The 22,075-nt window shown below is 34.3% G+C and overlaps 1 protein-coding gene across 1 annotated transcript in view; it reads left to right on the forward strand.

Moving 5' to 3' along the window:
* Positions 1–22,075, forward strand: part of LOC101884073 (uncharacterized) — a 98,391-nt gene that overhangs the window by 10,653 nt on the left and 65,663 nt on the right. Inside the window, exons 4-11 of the mRNA XM_087245481.1 lie at positions 3,240–3,617; positions 3,926–4,360; positions 4,669–5,103; positions 8,912–9,331; positions 11,525–11,944; positions 14,137–14,553; positions 16,747–17,166; positions 19,741–19,989. Coding sequence (XP_087101607.1) covers positions 3,240–3,617; positions 3,926–4,360; positions 4,669–5,103; positions 8,912–9,331; positions 11,525–11,944; positions 14,137–14,553; positions 16,747–17,166; positions 19,741–19,989 — 3,174 coding nt within the window. The remainder of the gene's footprint in view (positions 1–3,239; positions 3,618–3,925; positions 4,361–4,668; positions 5,104–8,911; positions 9,332–11,524; positions 11,945–14,136; positions 14,554–16,746; positions 17,167–19,740; positions 19,990–22,075) is intronic.

A 22,075-nucleotide genomic window follows, 5' to 3' on the forward strand; every position in this document is an offset into this window, starting at 1 on the left:
CCTGCGTTTGAGTGAAGGTCTCGGCCGGTAGATCGCCCCCTGGGGGCTGGCTGCAGTACAAGTCATAAAGCCCGCCTCCTCCGTGTTAATGAAGGAGACTTGAGCCCAAATAAAAAAAAATATTACACTTGCAATAAACTGTCCCGAAAGATGGTTCTGGTCGATTAAGGCACTGGTTATTGTGCTAAAATAGGTGCAGATCTTCATTTTTGTAAACAGTTTGTTTTTAGCAGTAATTTAATGCTGGGCGTGTCATCGTGATTGACAGATATGATTGACAGTTTCTCAAAGCAGCGCGTCTGAGCTTCGACAGGAGACTGAAGTGTTATTATTCGATTTCTGTGTTATTTTACCATGACAAAATGAGTTCAGCAGTAAACTACAGTTTCTGACACATGATCCTGGTGGAACACTGTTTATTCGCTAAGGTCAGGGCTTTTTTCGGGCTTTATTAGTTTGCTGATACATGCCTAGCCACCCAGATGGCAAAATACACTCGGACCAGTTCGGCTAGATTCTCGCCTGCCGGAGACTTACCCCTCAGAGCTCAGACTGACTACCTCTGCTAGACCTACTCCAGATGCCTGGACTCACTGACCGATTCCAGCCCGAGTCAATCGAGCCAGATGCGGCGGCCGAGCGAGCCGGCGCTGCCGCATGCGAGTCGGAATCAGCCCGCGACTGCGCGAGTAGGTTATGCGCTGCGGCCCGGAGCTGGCGCGATTTGAATATATAAAACCCTCATATTTGTTAACGTTATTATATCCATGTGTGTTGATATGACAGCAAACGCATGCTGAGAAGTTCAGGGGGCGTGGTTGATTTTACATAAAGCGTTTGGTTGGAAGCTTGACTCCGCTCATTTTCGCGGCTCCTCCTCTGGCTCCATCAGACAGTCCTGCGCATGTCAAGGCTCCAATTTCAGCAGTCTTTTGCGACAGTTTGTGCCCGTCAAGCAGGCGTTTTGCCCTCAAGGCGTTCAATGGGAAAAGGGGCTGTCGCGTCGTCCATATTTTTTACAGTCATTGGTCCGGAGGTGTGTGTGTGTGTGTGTGTGTGTGTGTGTGTGTGTGTGTGTGTTTTTGTGTGTGTGTGGCAGCTAAAGTCCACGCCTACACTATCGAGCGTGTATGCACTGTGATTACTTTCTATATTGCTGATTAGCTATTGGGCATTTCACTCTCTGACTGAAGGCAGTCAACCAATCGCGACAGGCTGTCATCAGTCCAATCAGCGCAGATTAGCTTCGCGCTAAGGAGGGGTTTGGGAACAAATGAATCACTGGACGATTCATACAGGAGTCGCTGGGATAATTAGGTAAAAATAAATGCAGATTATAAGACCATGAAAGTGTTTTTTGACCTTACATGCATATTAGACTGTTGTTGGAGACCCTTACAACCAAGATATGACCCTATTTCATGTATAATATGGGCTCTTTAACACGAAAAGAGATGAGCAGCTGTAGTAGCGAAAAGTGAAAGTACCCGCCCCCATTACGTCAGCACCGGACCAGGCTGAAACCCAGTCAAGCGGTGTAATACAGAAAGTGGACCAAAGCAAATCAAACAATCGGTATTTAAAAGAGAAAAATAGAACAAATGTAAAAAAAAATTTTTATTAGAGACACGTCTGATGCTTGTATTTGCACCAACCCCAAACCCACAACTTTATGCAGTAGGTTAAATTAGGTTTAGCAGTCTCTGTGTTCAGTCTATTACTTCCATTGTATCTGTTCAGCTGAAGGAACGAAACCAACCCTGTAACGTCAGACACAGCGATATTGCAAGATGGCGGCACCCTTGCTCTAAAAGCTATAGTAAAACATATAATTTTCTGCAAAATGTTTTCACTAATAAAGCTTAATATACTTTAATTTAAGTGGAAATCATATGACTAAATAATGAAAACTTGACTGACTGCTTCACTTCCACTTTAATGCTATACATGTTGTTAAACATGCAATATGTAGAAATGACACCCAGTGTTCGAACTAGGTATTGCACTTTAAAATCAAAACTTTTTCACCTTGCCCCTTTGATGACTTTTTGCAAATGCAGTTTGCCAGGTTGATGATACTAACAGGAGCAAGCGCATCTGACTTAAGAGTCTACGTCATATCCTAGCTACAAGCATCAACACAATAAAAGGAACATTTTCCTTAATAACAGGAGTTTTTGTCCTAACTATCACTTGAAATTTTTGTTTTAGAAAATGTCTTGCAGCTGAACAATTGCTTGAACTATTACAATAATCACCTCAGATACTGGTTTTAGTTTATTCAGTGTTATGCTACAAATCTGAGTTTGAATACCACTTTACATGGCATTTATTGCCATAATGAATGTGGCAGCAGGTAGTTTACCTCAGTTTTTGAAAATAAAATAAACATAAACTATAGTTTGAACAGTGACTCAGTGCAAACCAGCAAATATCAATCACTCAGCATTTACTCTTATTAATATTAAAGGTTGAATATGTATTAATTAGATTAAAAGTCTTATCATTTCAATGGAGTGCACACTTTAAGGAGAATAACTGACTTCAGGATTGTTTTTCAGGTAAACAAATATGTTTACTTGGCATGTAAATATATGCAAACATTACAGTATTTCTATGATTTGGTTAGTCAAAAACTTTAAACTCCAATACACATTAATTTAAGCACTTGTGTTTGGAGATTTGGTTATTTCAAGACCTATTGACACCCACAGCTCTTTATGTGCATTGATAAATGTGTACATGTGGGACAAATAAGCAGCTCAGTTTTTCTCATATATTTACTTTTAATATATAAAACTTTTATCAAACATTATCATTTTATCGAGGGAAACTATATGTTCTGATAAATGTTGTCTTTTTATCACCCAGTCCTACTGGATTGCTCCACTAACGAGAGTCAATTAATTGCTGGCATAGTAAAAAATGTTTCCGAATGAATGGTAAATATCAAAGCTTTTAATTTTATTTAACTTTCTCTTTTAAAGAATAAATTCTTCTGGACAAGGGTTAAATACTGCAACTCTCTGACTCTGAGTTTAAAGTGCTTCTTTTGATTCTCACTTGTAAGTAAATATCATATTTAGGTTATAAAAAATGTAACCTGCCAAAGTTGCTAGTGGGAGTGACTGCTGAAATCCAACTGCCAAATCAAACCTTGGATATTGTTCCAACTGTGATTTTAAAAATAATAAAATCAGTAGTTAATACTTCTCATGTATTTTATTTATGTTTTGAAGGTTAAAGCTTCATAAAGAACCCCTGAAGCAAATCGCAAGCCTTCTAGAATTCTTCCATAAAGCATCTCAATGCCATTGCAACTTTGCTGATGTGGGAAACAAAAACAACCAAGACACATGCAAGGCACTGCTGGATCTTTACTCACATGTGAAGAACTATGAGACTCAAACAGGCAGGAGTTTCATTCCAGCATTACAGTCAGTTTTCCAGATTCCTGATGTCTGGATCATAGATCTCTCACAGAGAAAGACCTCTGTCCTCCTGGAAGTGCTAAAACTGCAAGCAGAGAAGAAACCAGTAGAGCTGAGAGGATGTTCAAAGGAAGAGAGTGAAGTGAAGAGTTTCCTCCAGTGTCTGCCCTACATCTCACAGCTCAGGTATTGAACTTTAGCATATACTTTTACCATTTTTAATCTGTGCATGAGGGAGATTTTTTATTATTATTTGTTGCAGTAATATCACTTTAATTTATAAATGTATATGTTTTTTCTTCTGATATTAAATAAGTCTTAAGTTGGCATACACACAGAATTGAAGTTTTTCAGATTAGGTTTTTATTAATAGTGTAATAGAGTGTAATATGTTTTGTTTAATTTAATTTGGTTTAGTAGACCATTTGTGTGAAATGTTAATTATTTGTATGTTGAATCGTCATAAATTGAGCAGTTTATTTCTTTTTGGTCAGGTTTTTCTACGAGGGTGATGAAGAAAAATTGTTCCTGATAAATCTCATAGATGCTGCAGTAAAAAATGACACAGATACAGAACCAAGTTTGTTAAATCCACTGTTATCTGTGTGCAGTTATAAAACTTTCCACTTTAAAGATAAGTGGAATGATTATAGTTTGAAACTTGATCAGTGTAATTACCTGCTGGATCTTTACTCACATGTGATGAACTATGAGACTCAAACAGGCAGGAGTTTCCCTCCAGCATTACAGTCAGTTTTCCAGACTCCTGATGTGTGGATCATAGATCTCTCAAAGAGAAAGACCTCTGTCCTCCTGGAAGTGCTAAAACTCCAAACAGAGAAGAAACCAGTAGAGCTGAGAGGATGTTCAAAGGAAGAGAGTGAAGTGAAGAGTTTCTTCCAGTGTCTGCCCTTCATCTCACAGCTCAGGTATTGAACTTTAGCATATACTTTTACCATTTTTAATCTGTGCATGAGGGAGATTTTTTATTATTATTTGTTGCAGTAATATCACTTTAATTTATAAATGTATATGTTTTTTCTTCTGATATTAAATAAGTCTTAAGTTGGCATACACACAGAATTGAAGTTTTTCAGATTAGGTTTTTATTAATAGTGTAATAGAGTGTAATTTGTTTTGTTTAGTTTAATTTGGTATAGTAGACCATTTGTGTGAAATGTTAATTATTTGTATGTTGAATCGTCACAAATTGAGCAGTTTATTTCTTTTTGGTCAGGTTTTTCTACGAGGGTGATGAAGAAAAATTGTTCCTGATAAATCTCATAGATGCTGCAGTAAAAAATTACACAGATACAGAACCAAGTTTCTTAAATCCACTGTTATCTGTGTGCAGTTATAAAACTTCAGAATTTAATAAAGAGTTGGGTGATTATTTTTTGAAACAAAAACAGGCCCATATCCTGCTTGATCTTTATCCACATGTGATGAACTATGAGACTCAAACAGGCAGGAATTTCCCTCCAGCATTACAATCAGTTTTCCAGATTCCTGATGTCTGGTATATAGATCTCTCAAAGAGAAAAAGCTCTGTCCTCCTGGAAGTGCTAAAACTCCAAACAGAGAAGAAACCAGTAGAACTGCTAGAATGTTCAGAGGAAGAGAGTGAAGTGAAGAGTTTCCTCCAGTGTCTGCCCTTCATCTCACAGCTCAGGTACTAAACTTTAACATATTCATTTACTAGATGTATTTTTTTTAACTGTATATGAGGGAGATTATCATAATTGTTTGTTGCAGTAATAGCTTCAGTTTAATGTTATTAAAATATATATTTATATTTTTTAATTTTCTGATATTTAATAAGTCTGAAGTTGGCATTAAGACACAAATGCAGTGTTTTCAAATTTATTTTTTCTTTAACTTTCACATTTACAAAAATCCTATTGTGATCAGAATGTTCAGAACGCACATCATCAACTGCTAAATGGACATATGACTGCTTATGTTAGGGCACAGGATACGCCTCAATCAGCACCATTGTTCAGTAGTCAGGGTACTGTTTATGGCACCAGCCATTTTATGTGTTTTCTCTATCATAAAATTCCAGTACACCGAAATGTTTACACCCTAAAAAACCGCGGCTTAGATACAAGTCTGATGGAACACATCACCTGATCACAGAATAACTCGCTTTATTAATGATTGTTTTTTATTATAGGCAAAGTTACTAATATTTAAACAAATGCCTCTATATGCAAAACACTCATGCACTCAAAATAGGTTCCCGCTTGTGTTAATAGCGTCTTAGTGTTAAATAAATTAAATAAATGGGACAAAATGAGCCGCATATTATTTATCTTCTGTTTATTTTTCTCTGTTCATTTCACTTTTATACACATGCAGAGCAAACAGAATGAAAAAATTGTGCTTGCTGGAAAAGTGTATTGTCTAAACGAGTGTATTAATAATAATAATAATAATCTAATCTAATAATAATAATAATAATAATAATAATAATAAACTATTTATAAATTTTTTCATTCTTAATTTTTAATATCAGCATACTGGCGGCATGAGCTGTGCTTTGACTAGCTATCTAGTTCAAAAGCGATATTGTTACCTGTTGCACTGCTTAGCCTATAGTGTGAAAAATATAATTCGCAATGCAATGAAACCCGGGTCTGCAGTTCTTTCTCTGAGAAATAAAATCGTCTTATAGCCTAGCCTAGGCCTGTACTTTTTATATTACAGGGCTAAATGTTTTTATACTGTATACTATTTGATCCCCTATCCTAAACATAGCCAACATGCACTCAGGGGTGGACTTAACCAATAAGCGAGGTAAGAAGCTGCTTAGGGCACTGGAAAATTGGGGGCCCCGACTGTTACGCACCGTCTAGGGATGGTGCACAACATGAAAGACAAGACAACAAAATGAATTCAAAGATTTATTGGGGTTTGAATTCGGGAGCTGACAAGGCCAAAATAACAAACAAAAATTCCTTTATATTAAATCTCTAACTTACCTGATCACAAATAAAAGAAAAGAAAGTACAATTCACTTCCCTAACTACCTAACACAAAAACAGAGGCAAAAAGGTTTTACAAAGAAAATGGCGTCAAACTCCTTACTATCCCAATATACACTATTTACAATCTATTTACAAAAACAGGCAACCATATTTGAAGGACAATCCAAAATCAATGTCAGCAGGCAACAAAGGTCAAACAAGCCGGTGGAACAAAGTATCATAAACAAAGCAAACACTAAAACAAACAGTACTCACAATTCTCAACGTAATCTCAGAAGTCAAACAAAGCAAACAGTACTCACAAATCTCAATATTCTCAGTCCTAACACATCCAAAAACTCTGCACTATACCACAATCAAACATTTCAACAAACACAAGCAAGTGACCAAAAACAAGATGGCTGCTAAGGAAGTGCTGTCATGGCTTTTTAAAACACTGTAGGCCAATCAGGATCGAGCAAGCTGGAAGTGGCCAATTGGATGTGTTCTAAGCAAAACAGGAACAAGAAAAAAAAAACAGATGAGACAAGACAAACATAGGATTGTAACACCGACCAATGCCTATAAAACCTATAATACACCTATACCTATAATAACCTATTATAACCTATAATAATCATGTAAATAGACTTACTAGAAAGATCAATGCAGGTGTGTTAAGACAAGTTGGAGCTAAGATCTAAAAAAAAAAAAAAAAAAAAAAAATATATATATATATATATATATATATATATATATATATATATATATATATATGCTTTTTAATATATACATTTTCAACATGCGGTTTATTTGCTAGGGCCCCATACCTGGAATTGCTTAGGGCCCTCAAATCACTAAGTCCGCCCCTGCATACATACATATATATATATATATATATATATATATATATATATATATATATATATATATATATATATATATATATATATACACACACAGTTGAAGTCAGAATTATTAGACCCCCCCTTTCTAATAACTGATTTATTTAATATTTGCTGTGATGTAAATAATATATACTAAATTAATAATATTAAAATGAATGAATAATATTTGACTAGATATTTTCAAGACATTTCTATACAGCTTAAAGTGACATTTAAAGGCTTAACTAGGTTAATTAGGGTAACTAGGCAGGTTAGGGTAATTAGGCAAGTCATTGTATAACTGTGGTTTGTTCTGTTGACTATTGAAAAAAAATAGTAATTTTGACCTTATAAATGGTTTTATTTAAAAACTGCTTTTATTCTAGCTGAAATAAAACAAATCAGACTTTCTCTAAGGAAAAATATTATTGGACATACTGTGAAAATTTCCTAAACATCGTGTGTGTGTGTGTATATATTTTTTCAAAAGCACATTTAAATGTTTTAGCATTTTGTTTTATTACATCTCAGTCATAATGGCTAATAAAAAAATCATTTAAAATTTATTTAGCTTATGTAGACCTAAAGTATATTTATTTATTAGTTAAAACCGATGCGAGTCTCACCAACTATTCTTTTTATTCCTACTAATAATTACTTGTTAATAATTACTACATTTCCCTCTCACACATAAACTTTAATTTCATAAGTGTGTACAGTATATAATAACAAATAAGGATAGACATTTTGCATGCTTATCAGGGTAGGCTATAGCATGCAGGTACTGGATCGCCTGCAGAATGAAGAAATGTTGCATGTTGATACGCAATATCATAACCTTAGAATTATAAGGTTCTGTCTGACATTTTTGTCCAAATTGAGTTATTAACATATTCCTATTAAATGACTACGTTTTTACATCGTGGGGTGTTTTTTTATACAAGTTATTTACATTTTAAGACGTTTTTATTTAAAAAGCATATCTTACACACATACTATTTGCTATGGAATGCAAAAACTTTGAAGCTCAATATCTCAAAATCATTCAGAACGCAGATAGAATACAAGGTGACGAAATGTCCAAACACAAGCGCAATATGTCCATTTAAATCTCTTCATTTTGCTGTGATGGCTGTGCTGTGTTTGACTGGTAAAAGCTATTAGCTTGTTATACGTTTTAAAGGTGAAATTGTTACCTGTTGCACATATAACAAGTACAGTGTGAAAATATAATTCACTGAATGCAACCCCCCAGTCTGTAGTTACCTCTTTCTGTTAAAAAAAAATATATACATATATTTAATATATATATATATATATATATATATATATATATATATATATATATATATATATATATATATATATATATATATATATATAAATTATTATATTTATATATTATTCTATATATTTGTGTGTGTGTGTGTGTATATATATGTATATATATATATATATATATATATATATATATATATATATATATATATATATATATATATATATATATATATATATATATATATATTAAATGTTGACTGAAACTGGAATTTTATCTAGGTTTATTTTACGCTGGAGCTTTTTGATGTCTGTTTATACTGATGTTTTATTATTTGATTATCAGGTTTTACGATCGGACTAGGAGTGCAGTGCAGATTGTTTTAAAACTCATCATTGAAGCTGCAGAAATTGAGACACAGACAGGAGATAAGATGCTGAAACAGTTATCATCAGTCTGCACACACAGCTTCTTTCCTCTTAGTTGGACTGCAACATTTTTTCAGAGTGATTTCCTGCTGGATCTTTACTCACATGTGAAGAATTATGAGACTCAATCAGGCAGGAGTTTCATTCCAGCATTACAGTCAGTTTTCCAGATTCCTGATGTCTGGGTCATAGATCTCTCACAGAGAAAGACCTCTGACCTCCTGGAAGTGCTGAAACTCCAAGCAGAGAAGAAACCAGTAGAGCTGAGAGGATGTTCAAAGGAAGAGAGTGAAATGAGGGATTTTCTTCAGTGTCTGCCCTTCATCTCACAGCTCGGGTAAGACAAGCTACTAACAGCTGTTATATGTTTACTTATTTCAAGATCGCAATGAATACTTTTTCATTAATTGTTAAATCCAGTGCCATGTTAAGTAATCATTTAACTCCTACATAAACGCGTGTCAGTTTAAAGAAACATTCGATTGTCTTTTCAGCTGTTCAGAGCAGAGTTTGCTAACTCTCAGTAAACTGATCCAGTTCCAATGCACCGAAATGTTTACACCCTGAAAAGTCCCGCAATGCACCATGAAAATGATTTAGCTATAATGTACTTTTAAAAACTTTGTGAAATAAATATATGAAAATTATTAGTCAGTGCTGTTGGTTATTAATTCCTGTTTTGTGTACCATTATGAGGACATTCTTAAGTCATACTCAGACTCAACTCGGTCTGTCCCAATGTATAGTGAACCAAGCTTATTACTACCCTTACCAGTGCCTGTATTCATGTACATGACCTACTAATGAACAACCTTGAAAGCTAGGGAGCTGATTGAGCTGCAGCCATAAAGAGATGCATGGTGCTTAACATAAATCACAATTTATCAGTGTTTTCAAACTAATAGCATTTATTTTAGGTTTCAAACATTCAACTGCACACAAATGTTAGCAAAACAAACCAATTAAGAATTGCTAAATACTCGCTTCCCTATGGAGATGCCAATAATAATTATTTTTAAATATAACTAGATGATGTGCTTTAGTCATGTGAGAAACACTGTTTATGTTACTAGAACACTTACTCTATTCCTCTTCCAGTTATAGGGCCACTTACTTTCAAGTATTTAGGAAGAAAACTATGAATAAACATGATGTAAATCCAGCAGATCTGATCTCTTTTTCAGTATGGACTAAACATGGCAAGACCTATCACCAGTTATATATTAATTATTATGGTAATTATAAAGCAGTTTAAAAGTTGAAATGTGCGGTCTTACATATATTTAAGAATCGGAATATCAGATATTTTACATTATATTTAGAATGGTTGTCAATATTTGCAGGAAAGGGGGAAAAGAAATTACAGTATTTAAATAATTGGGGCTGCAGTGTCAGGTGATTAATTTGAATGATCGCCATGGGAACTTTAAAGAGATGCATCACAATAAAAAAACTCAGGGGGTCAGCAGGAGACTAGAACTTATGTGTTAAAGTTAATAAAGTACAATCTGTTTTGTTTCATTTGATTAAGGTAGGTCTAACTTTGTGTAAGTCTCAATTAAGTGCATGTTGAGTTGTAACAAATTAAGTAGTTTATTTCTTTTTGATCAGGTTTTGGGACACTCATGAAGAAGGAAAAATATTCCTGATGAATTTCATTCGTGCTGCAGTAGAACATGACACGGATAAAGAAGCAATTTTCTTAAATCTGCTGTCATCTGTGTGCAGTTATAAAACATTATCTTTTAGCCTCCTCTTTCTTGGTTTACCGGACTATATAGACGTAAGCTGATTTTATATTGATCAAATTCTATCCCCATCACAGAAAAAAAAATTCTAAAAATATAGTTCAAAATGTTTAATCACTTTGGTTTATGGAGATAACTGTCAAAATTTAGTACCCTGCTACATGTGTCCTAAATATCTGCACATGGGTATAATAATAAATCTGGCCAATTAAAAAGCATAATTCAAGATTATTAAAAAAATTATATAGCCTATATTTATTTATTAAAACCATCTTGGCTTTGGTGATGTGAAATAGGTTGGAACAGCTGTGTCACTTCCATTTAAAATTCTGAATATCAAACATGTTTAATATGATTGGGGAGACATCAATTTGTGTTTCAGGAGATCGCAAGGTGCAATATTCTATCTGTAAATGGCTCACATTACCAGATAATCTGCTCCAAGATGGGGAATTGGTTAAAGTCCGAGAGGACTGGAGGATTCTCAGGAGGTGAAATTAGGGCATAAATCAGGCTAAAACTCCTGTAGTCTTCGCCCGGCTTTAACCACATACTTCTCATTCAATATCAATTTGCTGAATGTAGATCTAAGCAGGAGATTTTGTCAATAAATGAAGGTTTTGTTTTCACAGTAAGTAATTAATTTGATCTTTATTTCTTCTTATACACATTTTCAACTGTGTACAAAAATGTGGACTGAAACTGGAATTTTATCTAGGTTTTTTTTACGCTGGAGCTTTTTGATGTCTGTTTATACTGATGTTTCATTATTTGATTATCAGGTTTGACTATTGGACTAGGAGTGCAGTGCAGACTGTTTTAAAACTCTTCATTGAAGCTGCAGAGATTGAGACACAGACAGGAGAGAAGATGCTGAAACTGTTATCATCAGTCTGCACATACAACTATTTTCCTTATAGATGGACTGACAGAATTAAACAGAGTGATTTCCTGCTGGATCTTTACTCACATGTGAAGAATTATGAGACTCAAACAGGCAGGAGTTTCATTCCAGCATTACAGTCAGTTTTCCAGATTCCTGATGTCTGGATCATAGATCTCTCACAGAGAAAGACCTCTGACCTCCTGGAAGTGCTGAAACTCCAAGCAGAGAAGAAACCAGTAGAGCTGGGAGGATGTTCAGAGGAAGAGAGTGAAATGAGGGATTTTCTTCAGTGTCTGCCCTACATCTCACAGCTCGGGTAAGACAAGCTACAAACAGCTGTTATATGTTTACTTATTTCAAGATCGCAATGAATACTTTTTCATTAATTGTTAAATCCAGTGCCATGTTAAGTAATCATTTAACTCCTACATAAACGCGTGTCAGTTTAAAGAAACATTCGATTGTCTATTCAGCTGTTCAGAGCAGAGTTTGCTAACTCTCAGTAAACTGATCCAGTTCCAATGCACCGAAATGTTTACACCCTGAAAAGTCCCGCAATGCACCATGAAAATGATTTAGCTATAATGTACTTTTAAAAACTTTGTGAAATAAATATATGAAAATTATTAGTCAGTGCTGTTGGTTATTAATTCCTGTTTTGTGTACCATTATGAGGACATTCTTAAGTCATACTCAGACTCAACTCGGTCTGTCCCAATGTATAGTGAAGCAAGCTTATTACTACCCTTACCAGTGCCTGTATTCATGTACATGACCTACTAATGAACAACCTTGAAAGCTAGGGAGCTGATTGAGCTGCAGCCATAAAGAGATGCATGGTGCTTAACATAAATCACAATTTATCAGTGTTTTCAAACTAATAGCATTTATTTTAGGTTTCAAACATTCAACTGCACACAAATGTTAGCAAAACAAACCATTTAAGAATTGCTAAATACTCGCTTCCCTATGGAGATGCCAATAATAATTATTTTTAAATATAACTAGATGATGTGCTTTAGTCATGTGAGAAACACTGTTTATGTTACTAGAACACTTACTCTATTCCTCTTCCAGTTATAGGGCCACTTACTTTCAAGTATTTAGGAAGAAAACTATGAATAAACATGATGTAAATCCAGCAGATCTGATCTCTTTTTCAGTATGGACTAAACATGGCAAGACCTATCACCAGTTATATATTAATTATTATGGTAATTATAAAGCAGTTTAAAAGTTGAAATGTGCGGTCTTACATATATTTAAGAATCGGAATATCAGATATTTTACATTATATTTAGAATGGTTGTCAATATTTGCAGGAAAGGGGGAAAAGAAATTACAGTATTTAAATAATTGGGGCTGCAGTGTCAGGTGATTAATTTGAATGATCGCCATGGGAACTTTAAAGAGATGCATCACAATAAAAAAACTCAGGGGGTCAGCAGGAGACTAGAACTTATGTGTTAAAGTTAATAAAGTACAATCTGTTTTGTTTCATTTGATTAAGGTAGGTCTAACTTTGTGTAAATCTCAATTAAGTGCATGTTGAGTTGTAACAAATTAAGTAGTTTATTTCTTTTTGATCAGGTTTTGGGACACTCATGAAGAAGGAAAAATATTCCTGATGAATTTCATTCGTGCTGCAGTAGAACATGACACGGATAAAGAAGCAATTTTCTTAAATCTGCTGTCATCTGTGTGCAGTTATAAAACATTATCTTTTAGCCTCCTCTTTCTTGGTTTACCGGACTATATAGACGTAAGCTGATTTTATATTGATCAAATTCTATCCCCATCACAGAAAAAAAAATTCTAAAAATATAGTTCAAAATGTTTAATCACTTTGGTTTATGGAGATAACTGTCAATATTTAGTACCCTGCTACATGTGTCCTAAATATCTGCACATGGGTATAATAATAAATCTGGCCAATTAAAAAGCATAATTCAAGATTATTAAAAAAATTATATAGCCTATATTTATTTATTAAAACCATCTTGGCTTTGGTGATGTGAAATAGGTTGGAACAGCTGTGTCACTTCCATTTAAAATTCTGAATATCAAACATGTTTAATATGATTGGGGAGACATCAATTTGTGTTTCAGGAGATCGCAAGGTGCAATATTCTATCTGTAAATGGCTCACATTACCAGATAATCTGCTCCAAGATGGGGAATTGGTTAAAGTCCGAGAGGACTGGAGGATTCTCAGGAGGTGAAATTAGGGCATAAATCAGGCTAAAACTCCTGTAGTCTTCGCCCGGCTTTAACCACATACTTCTCATTCAATATCAATTTGCTGAATGTAGATCTAAGCAGGAGATTTTGTCAATAAATGAAGGTTTTGTTTTCACAGTAAGTAATTAATTTGATCTTTGTTTCTTCTTATACACATTTTCAACTGTGTACAAAAATGTGGACTGAAACTGGAATTTTATCTAGGTTTTTTTACGCTGGAGCTTTTTGATGTCTGTTTATACTGATGTTTCATTATTTGATTATCAGGTTTCAATTTTGGAGTAGTAAAGTGCAGACTGTTTTAAAACTCTTCATTGAAGCTGCAGAGATTGAGACACAGACAGGAGAGAAGATGCTGAAACATTTATCATCAGTCTGCACATACAACTTTTTTCCTGATACATGGACTGAAGAAATTAAACAGAGTGATTTCCTGCTGGATCTTTACTCACATGTGAAGAATTATGAGACTCAAACAGGCAGGAGTTTCATTCCAGCATTACAGTCAGTTTTCCAGACTCCTGATGTGTGGACCATAGATCTCTCACAGAGAAAGACCTCTGTCCTCCTGGAAGTGCTGAAACTCCAAGCAGAGAAGAAACCAGTAAAGCTGAGAAGATGTTCAGAAGAAGAGAGTGAAATGAGGGGTTTTCTTCAGTGTCTGCCCTACATCTCACAGCTCAGGTAAGACAAGCTACAAACAGCTGTTATATGTTTACTTATTTCAAGATCGCAATGAATACTTTTTCATTAATTGTTAAATCCAGTGCCATGTTAAGTAATCATTTAACTCCTACATAAACGCGTGTCAGTTTAAAGAAACATTCGATTGTCTATTCAGCTGTTCAGAGCAGAGTTTGCTAACTCTCAGTAAACTGATCCAGTTCCAATGCACCGAAATGTTTACACCCTGAAAAGTCCCGCAATGCACCATGAAAATGATTTAGCTATAATGTACTTTTAAAAACTTTGTGAAATAAATATATGAAAATTATTAGTCAGTGCTGTTGGTTATTAATTCCTGTTTTGTGTACCATTATGAGGACATTCTTAAGTCATACTCAGACTCAACTCGGTCTGTCCCAATGTATAGTGAAGCAAGCTTATTACTACCCTTACCAGTGCCTGTATTCATGTACATGACCTACTAATGAACAACCTTGAAAGCTAGGGAGCTGATTGAGCTGCAGCCATAAAGAGATGCATGGTGCTTAACATAAATCACAATTTATCAGTGTTTTCAAACTAATAGCATTTATTTTAGGTTTCAAACATTCAACTGCACACAAATGTTAGCAAAACAAACCATTTAAGAATTGCTAAATACTCGCTTCCCTATGGAGATGCCAATAATAATTATTTTTAAATATAACTAGATGATGTGCTTTAGTCATGTGAGAAACACTGTTTATGTTACTAGAACACTTACTCTATTCCTCTTCCAGTTATAGGGCCACTTACTTTCAAGTATTTAGGAAGAAAACTATGAATAAACATGATGTAAATCCAGCAGATCTGATCTCTTTTTCAGTATGGACTAAACATGGCAAGACCTATCACCAGTTATATATTAATTATTATGGTAATTATAAAGCAGTTTAAAAGTTGAAATGTGCGGTCTTACATATATTTAAGAATCGGAATATCAGATATTTTACATTATATTTAGAATGGTTGTCAATATTTGCAGGAAAGGGGGAAAAGAAATTACAGTATTTAAATAATTGGGGCTGCAGTGTCAGGTGATTAATTTGAATGATCGCCATGGGAACTTTAAAGAGATGCATCACAATAAAAAAACTCAGGGGGTCAGCAGGAGACTAGAACTTATGTGTTAAAGTTAATAAAGTACAATCTGTTTTGTTTCATTTGATTAAGGTAGGTCTAACTTTGTGTAAATCTCAATTAAGTGCATGTTGAGTTGTAACAAATTAAGTAGTTTATTTCTTTTTGATCAGGTTTTGGGACACTCATGAAGAAGGAAAAATATTCCTGATGAATTTCATTCGTGCTGCAGTAGAACATGACACGGATAAAGAAGCAATTTTCTTAAATCTGCTGTCATCTGTGTGCAGTTATAAAACATTATCTTTTAGCCTCCTCTTTCTTGGTTTACCGGACTATATAGACGTAAGCTGATTTTATATTGATCAAATTCTATCCCCATCACAGAAAAAAAAATTCTAAAAATATAGTTCAAAATGTTTAATCACTTTGGTTTATGGAGATAACTGTCAATATTTAGTACCCTGCTACATGTGTCCTAAATATCTGCACATGGGTATAATAATAAATCTGGCCAATTAAAAAGCATAATTCAAGATTATTAAAAAAATTATATAGCCTATATTTATTTATTAAAACCATCTTGGCTTTGGTGATGTGAAATAGGTTGGAACAGCTGTGTCACTTCCATTTAAAATTCTGAATATCAAACATGTTTAATATGATTGGGGAGACATCAATTTGTGTTTCAGGAGATCGCAAGGTGCAATATTCTATCTGTAAATGGCTCACATTACCAGATAATCTGCTCCAAGATGGGGAATTGGTTAAAGTCCGAGAGGACTGGAGGATTCTCAGGAGGTGAAATTAGGGCATAAATCAGGCTAAAACTCCTGTAGTCTTCGCCCGGCTTTAACCACATACTTCTCATTCAATATCAATTTGCTGAATGTAGATCTAAGCAGGAGATTTTGTCAATAAATGAAGGTTTTGTTTTCACAGTAAGTAATTAATTTGATCTTTATTTCTTCTTATACACATTTTCAACTGTGTACAAAAATGTGGACTGAAACTGGAATTTTATCTAGGTTTTTTTTACGCTGGAGCTTTTTGATGTCTGTTTATACTGATGTTTCATTATTTGATTATCAGGTTTGACTATTGGACTAGGAGTGCAGTGCAGACTGTTTTAAAACTCTTCATTGAAGCTGCAGAGATTGAGACACAGACAGGAGAGAAGATGCTGAAACTGTTATCATCAGTCTGCACATACAGCTTCTTTCCTTATGGATGGACTGAAAAAAATTTTCAGAGTAATTTCCTGCTGGATCTTTACTCACATGTGAAGAATTATGAGACTCAAACAGGCAGGAGTTTCATTCCAGCATTACAGTCAGTTTTCCAGATTCCTGATGTCTGGATCATAGATCTCTCACAGAGAAAGACCTCTGTCCTCCTGGAAGTGCTGAAACTCCAAGCAGAGAAGAAACCAGTAGAGCTGAGAGGATGTTCAGAGGAAGAGAGTGAAGTGAAGAGTTTTCTTCAGTGTCTGCCCTACATCTCACAGCTCAGGTAAGGCAAGCTACTAACAGCTGTTATATGTTTACTTATTTCAAGATCGCAATGAATACTTTTTCATTAATTGTTAAATCCAGTGCCATGTTAAGTAATCATTTAACTCCTACATAAACGCGTGTCAGTTTAAAGAAACATTCGATTGTCTTTTCAGCTGTTCAGAGCAGAGTTTGCTAACTCTCAGTAAACTGATCCAGTTCCAATGCACCGAAATGTTTACACCCTGAAAAGTCCCGCAATGCACCATGAAAATGATTTAGCTATAATGTATACCAAGCTTATTACTACCCCAGGGTTCAACGCTAAGGGTTTTTTCTACTGGTCCGATCGGGTGTGTGTGTGTGTGTGTGTGTGTGTGTGTGTGTGTGTGTGTGTGTGTGTGTGTGTGTGTGTGTGTGTGTGCGCGTGTGTGTGTGTGCGCGTGCGTGCGTGTGCGTGTGCGTGTGTGTGTGTGTGTGTGTGTGTGTGTGTGTGTGTGTGTGAAAGGCTTAACGAGGTTAATAAGGTTAACTAGACAGGCTATGGTAATTAGACAAGTTATTGTATAACGATGGTTTGTTCTGTAGACAGTCTGAAAAACAATTAGCTTAAGGGGCTAATAAATTTGACCTTAAAATGGTTCATAAAAAATTTAAAACTGCTTTCATTCTAGCCAAAATAAAACAAATAAGACTTCATTCAGAGGGAAAAAATATTATCAGACATACTATCAACATTTCCTTGCTCTGTTAAACAAAACTTAGGAAATATTTTAAAAAGAAAAAAACAACAAAGTGGGGCTAATAACTCTGACTTCAAGTATATATATATTTACAGTTATATATAATTTATATATAATTTTTTAAATGTTTTTTAAGGAAAATTATTCAGTTAATCAAGGCTATATTTATTAAATGTAAAAAAATTAAATTGTTAAATATTCATCAACATTTTAAATAACTGCTTTCTTATTGTATGTAGTTTTAAATAAAATTATTACTCCAGACATTATTGCTTTTATTACTATTACCATTAATAAATATAATAATAATTAATATTAGTGATTTCTGAAGGATAATTTGACTGGAGTAATGAAGCTGAAAGTTCATCTTTAAAATCACTGGAATAAATGAATAAATTAAATGATAAAGTACTTTTGAACAGTTATTTTATGCAACATTTCACAATTTGTATTTATGATGAAATAATTGCAGCCTTGGTGAGCAGAAGAAGCAAATGAGTTTTGATTAGTCACAATTGTAATTAGAGATATCTCTAACTGAGTTTTTACTAGTCATAATACATTTCGAGATGTCTTTAATTCGTCCTATTTAGAGATATTTACAAATATATTTGAAGATATCTCTAATTAATTTACTAATATTCGAATTACAGTTGTAGATATCTTGAAATGGATTTTTGACGAGTCAAAACTCAGTTAGAGATATCTGCAAATATTTTTCAATGGAAGTCAATAGAGGAATATGACAAGTAATAATATATTTGCAGATATCTCCAATCTGATTTCGTACTAGTACAATTGTAATTGCAAATATCTCTAATTGTCATTCTGACTAGTCGAATTATAATTATGACTAGTCAAAATATAATTAGAGATATCTCTAAATATATTTATGGATAGTCTGAACAAGGTTTAAATGCTAAAACGGCTTGCCATACGCTCTCACCCAGTAGCACAGTGGAGATTTCTCTAGTTATATCCTTTCAGTCGTTTGTTATGCAGTGACATGCAGTCAAATATTTCGCCAAACAGTCCTTAGGGATGCGGTGACACGCAGTCAGATATTTCACCGAACAGATCCGCCACTTTTAGCGCTCATAAACCATTATAAAGCCCTCGTGCTGCAGGAATGAGGAGGTCTGCTGAAGGCGCGCAGCTGTCATGCTGTGAGGAGTTTGCGTCTTTAATAAACTACGGCAGTTTGCGATCACTGAACAGTAAGAATGATTAATAAATCCATATGAAACAACCCCTTAACAGTCACGTCTCGCTTTCGGTTTCGGGCTTTGGTGCGGTACGCTTGTGTGTGAGTGCAAAACGCGCCAAAGCCCAAGTGATCCGCGCTTAGATTTTATCAACAGATGGCACTGTATGTTTTACAAACAGCCATCCTCTGCTTGCCTCCAATTCCTTACACCTACCACTTGAACAAAAATAATCATTGATAAAGTTAGAAAAGGCAGAAAAATCTCACAATAAAAGTTTGTTTTTGTGGAAAAATTGTTTATTTCACACAAATTGTTATGATACTAAACATATGCCTTAAAAGAGGTTAGTTGTTTGTTAAAGCATGTATTTTGTGCGGGTCCTAAACTGGTTTTTACTCAAGACCAGCACATGATCATCTTAAACTAGCAGCATTGGTTCAAAACATTTCTAGCTAGCATATGCTGTTTATTTCTCCAAACACTTTCTCATGAATATTTGGCTGTATAGTAAAATACTAGCCTACAGTGCTTTTCCTGTTAACAACTAGGCACAGAACTGATTGCAGAGAGAATTGTTAAGCATTTCCAAAATGCATCTATTTACTGCCATTCAAAAATATATATTTTGCTGTTGTCTTCCAGCTGTGCTAAACCTCTGCTGCTTCAGTTTCTGACTCATGTGAGGCGCGAGCAGGCAGAGTCTCTTTCTGCAGCTCTGGGTGAAGAGCTGGACCTCAGTCAGACTCCACTGGACCTGCAGGCCTGTAGAGGTTTGGCGCTGATTCTGGAATATTCTGAAGGACTGACTGAACTGGATCTGAATCAGTGTCATCTCACCGATTACAGCCTGGATCTGCTGCTCCCAAACCTCCACAAAGCACAAAACATCAAGTGAGATTGAAATACAACTTGTGAACTGTAATGTAATAATTGACATTTCTAATTTATTAAATTGTTTGGTTTGCAGCTTCCGTTGGAATTACATCACTGATGTTGGGGCTCAGAAAATCTACAGTGTCTTCTCTCACAACAGTAACATATAGACAATGAGGTGAGAGTCTGATATGAATTACAGTATTGACCAAAGTTGTTTCAACTGTTATTTCAGTGGTGAAATCTTTATAAATGGACATTAAGCTTTTCAGAGATCCATTAAAAAAAATAATTATTTACTGGCACAGCTAACATTTTTGTACAAAATAAAATTCAAGCATTTTATTTCTAGACAGATTATTTTTATTATTTAATCTAAATGTTTGATTGTTAGTCTATAATTTCATAATCAGAAGAGGGAAATTTCTTAATTGTTTTATTTTTATCATTAAATGTTTCGGTTTCATGCATTAATTTTAGATCTTTTTACCCAAAGTGAGTAAAAGTAAGCAATATAGCCGTTTTGCTGTTGCTAATATCAGTTTGTATTTTTTATGTTTTTTTTTTATCTCTGTAGGCTGTAGGTTTGTCACCAAGGTAAATAACAATATGGAAAAATCACTCCTTGAAGAACCACTCGTCAGAGTCCCAAAGATGAATCTAGTCATCAGACCATAAACCACATTCATCTTTTATCATCACCTTAAGAAATGATCAACAATGGGTTCAAATAATACAGCGTTATATTATTTGACAAATAGGGTAATTATAGTTTGATTTTAGTTTAGTTTAATTTATTTTAGTTTTATTTATTTAGTTTTAATTTTAATCTTATATAAACTTATATTCTGTTAGGTTTACAATTATTATTATTAGTGTAGTTCATTCTGTGTGCTGTCTGCTCTGACTGGTATGTTTAGATTTAGACAGTTTTCAGACAATAAGCGTAAATATTTAACAGGTTGAAGATTTCAGCTCAGACAGCTAAAGTAAACAGCTTTAAGCCTTTAAAAGAGCTGATTTAAGTACTTTATTTCAAGTTAAAATGCCGTTACACTTCACTAGATGTGGATCCTGACTGAACTACATTCATGTGATGCTTACAAATGCCAACAGTATTAGATGTAATCCGTTTTGAGGTGATGTGAACCCGACACATCAACAATGACCTCATTTACATGCACATTCATTTCTGATTAAGATTCATAATTTCTTTATTTTGATCAAACTGATGTGATAATGGATGTTTCTCAAAAACTATTGAAATATTCACATTTTACTGCCTGAGCTCTAGAATGCTGACAGAATACAAGAGACGGAATAATACTCAGAAAATCACTTTTATCTCATTAATGTGACTGAAATGTCAGTTACTGTAGGAAAAACTTCTGTTTTTATCACCTCATGATATTTTCCTTATATTGTTGCTTGGTTCTGTCTTTTGGAACTTTTTACTTAACAGTGTTTTTGATTTTTTTTTTTAAGATACACATTATAAGGAAGAAAAGGATACTAGCAATGTGTCGCCAGAGAGTTTTAAACAAAGGTACTGAGGGGATGCAATATATTGCAATATATTACTGAGATTGACGGTACTAATAAACATTAGCAAACGAGAATAGAACAACTGCATAAATAGTAAATTACATTAAAAATTAACCCCCCCAAAAAAAGAAAGACACTTAGCAAATTACAATTTTGAGACCAGGCATGATCAAACTGTCTATATTTGATATCGAATTGGACATTTTGATTGACTCATTTTTATTCACTGATTAACGAAGCATCTCCTAGATGTAATTACTGCCAGGCTGCTCTCACCATTAGACAACATTTTTTATAAGGAGAGTACTTTGAAGGACATTTTTAAAAAGGAACCACCAGCAAAAATTGTAAATTATTTATCACAAATTTAATTTCATTAAATTTCATTTATGTAATCAACAGCAAGCAAGTTGCTGTTCTTATGTTGTGTTGTTTATTGTTACACTTGCATTGTGTGCTTCGCTTGATGTTTAATTAAAATAAAAAGGGAAACTTGATCTGTTTGAGAGTAAGTGTGTTGATCATTCGGTATAGGGTGTATAATACACAACTTCCATAT

This window comes from Danio rerio, chromosome 3, assembly GCF_052040795.2.
Source record: "Danio rerio strain M-AB ecotype USA chromosome 3, GRCz13ab, whole genome shotgun sequence".
In the NCBI taxonomy this organism is placed as follows: domain Eukaryota; kingdom Metazoa; phylum Chordata; class Actinopteri; order Cypriniformes; family Danionidae; genus Danio; species Danio rerio.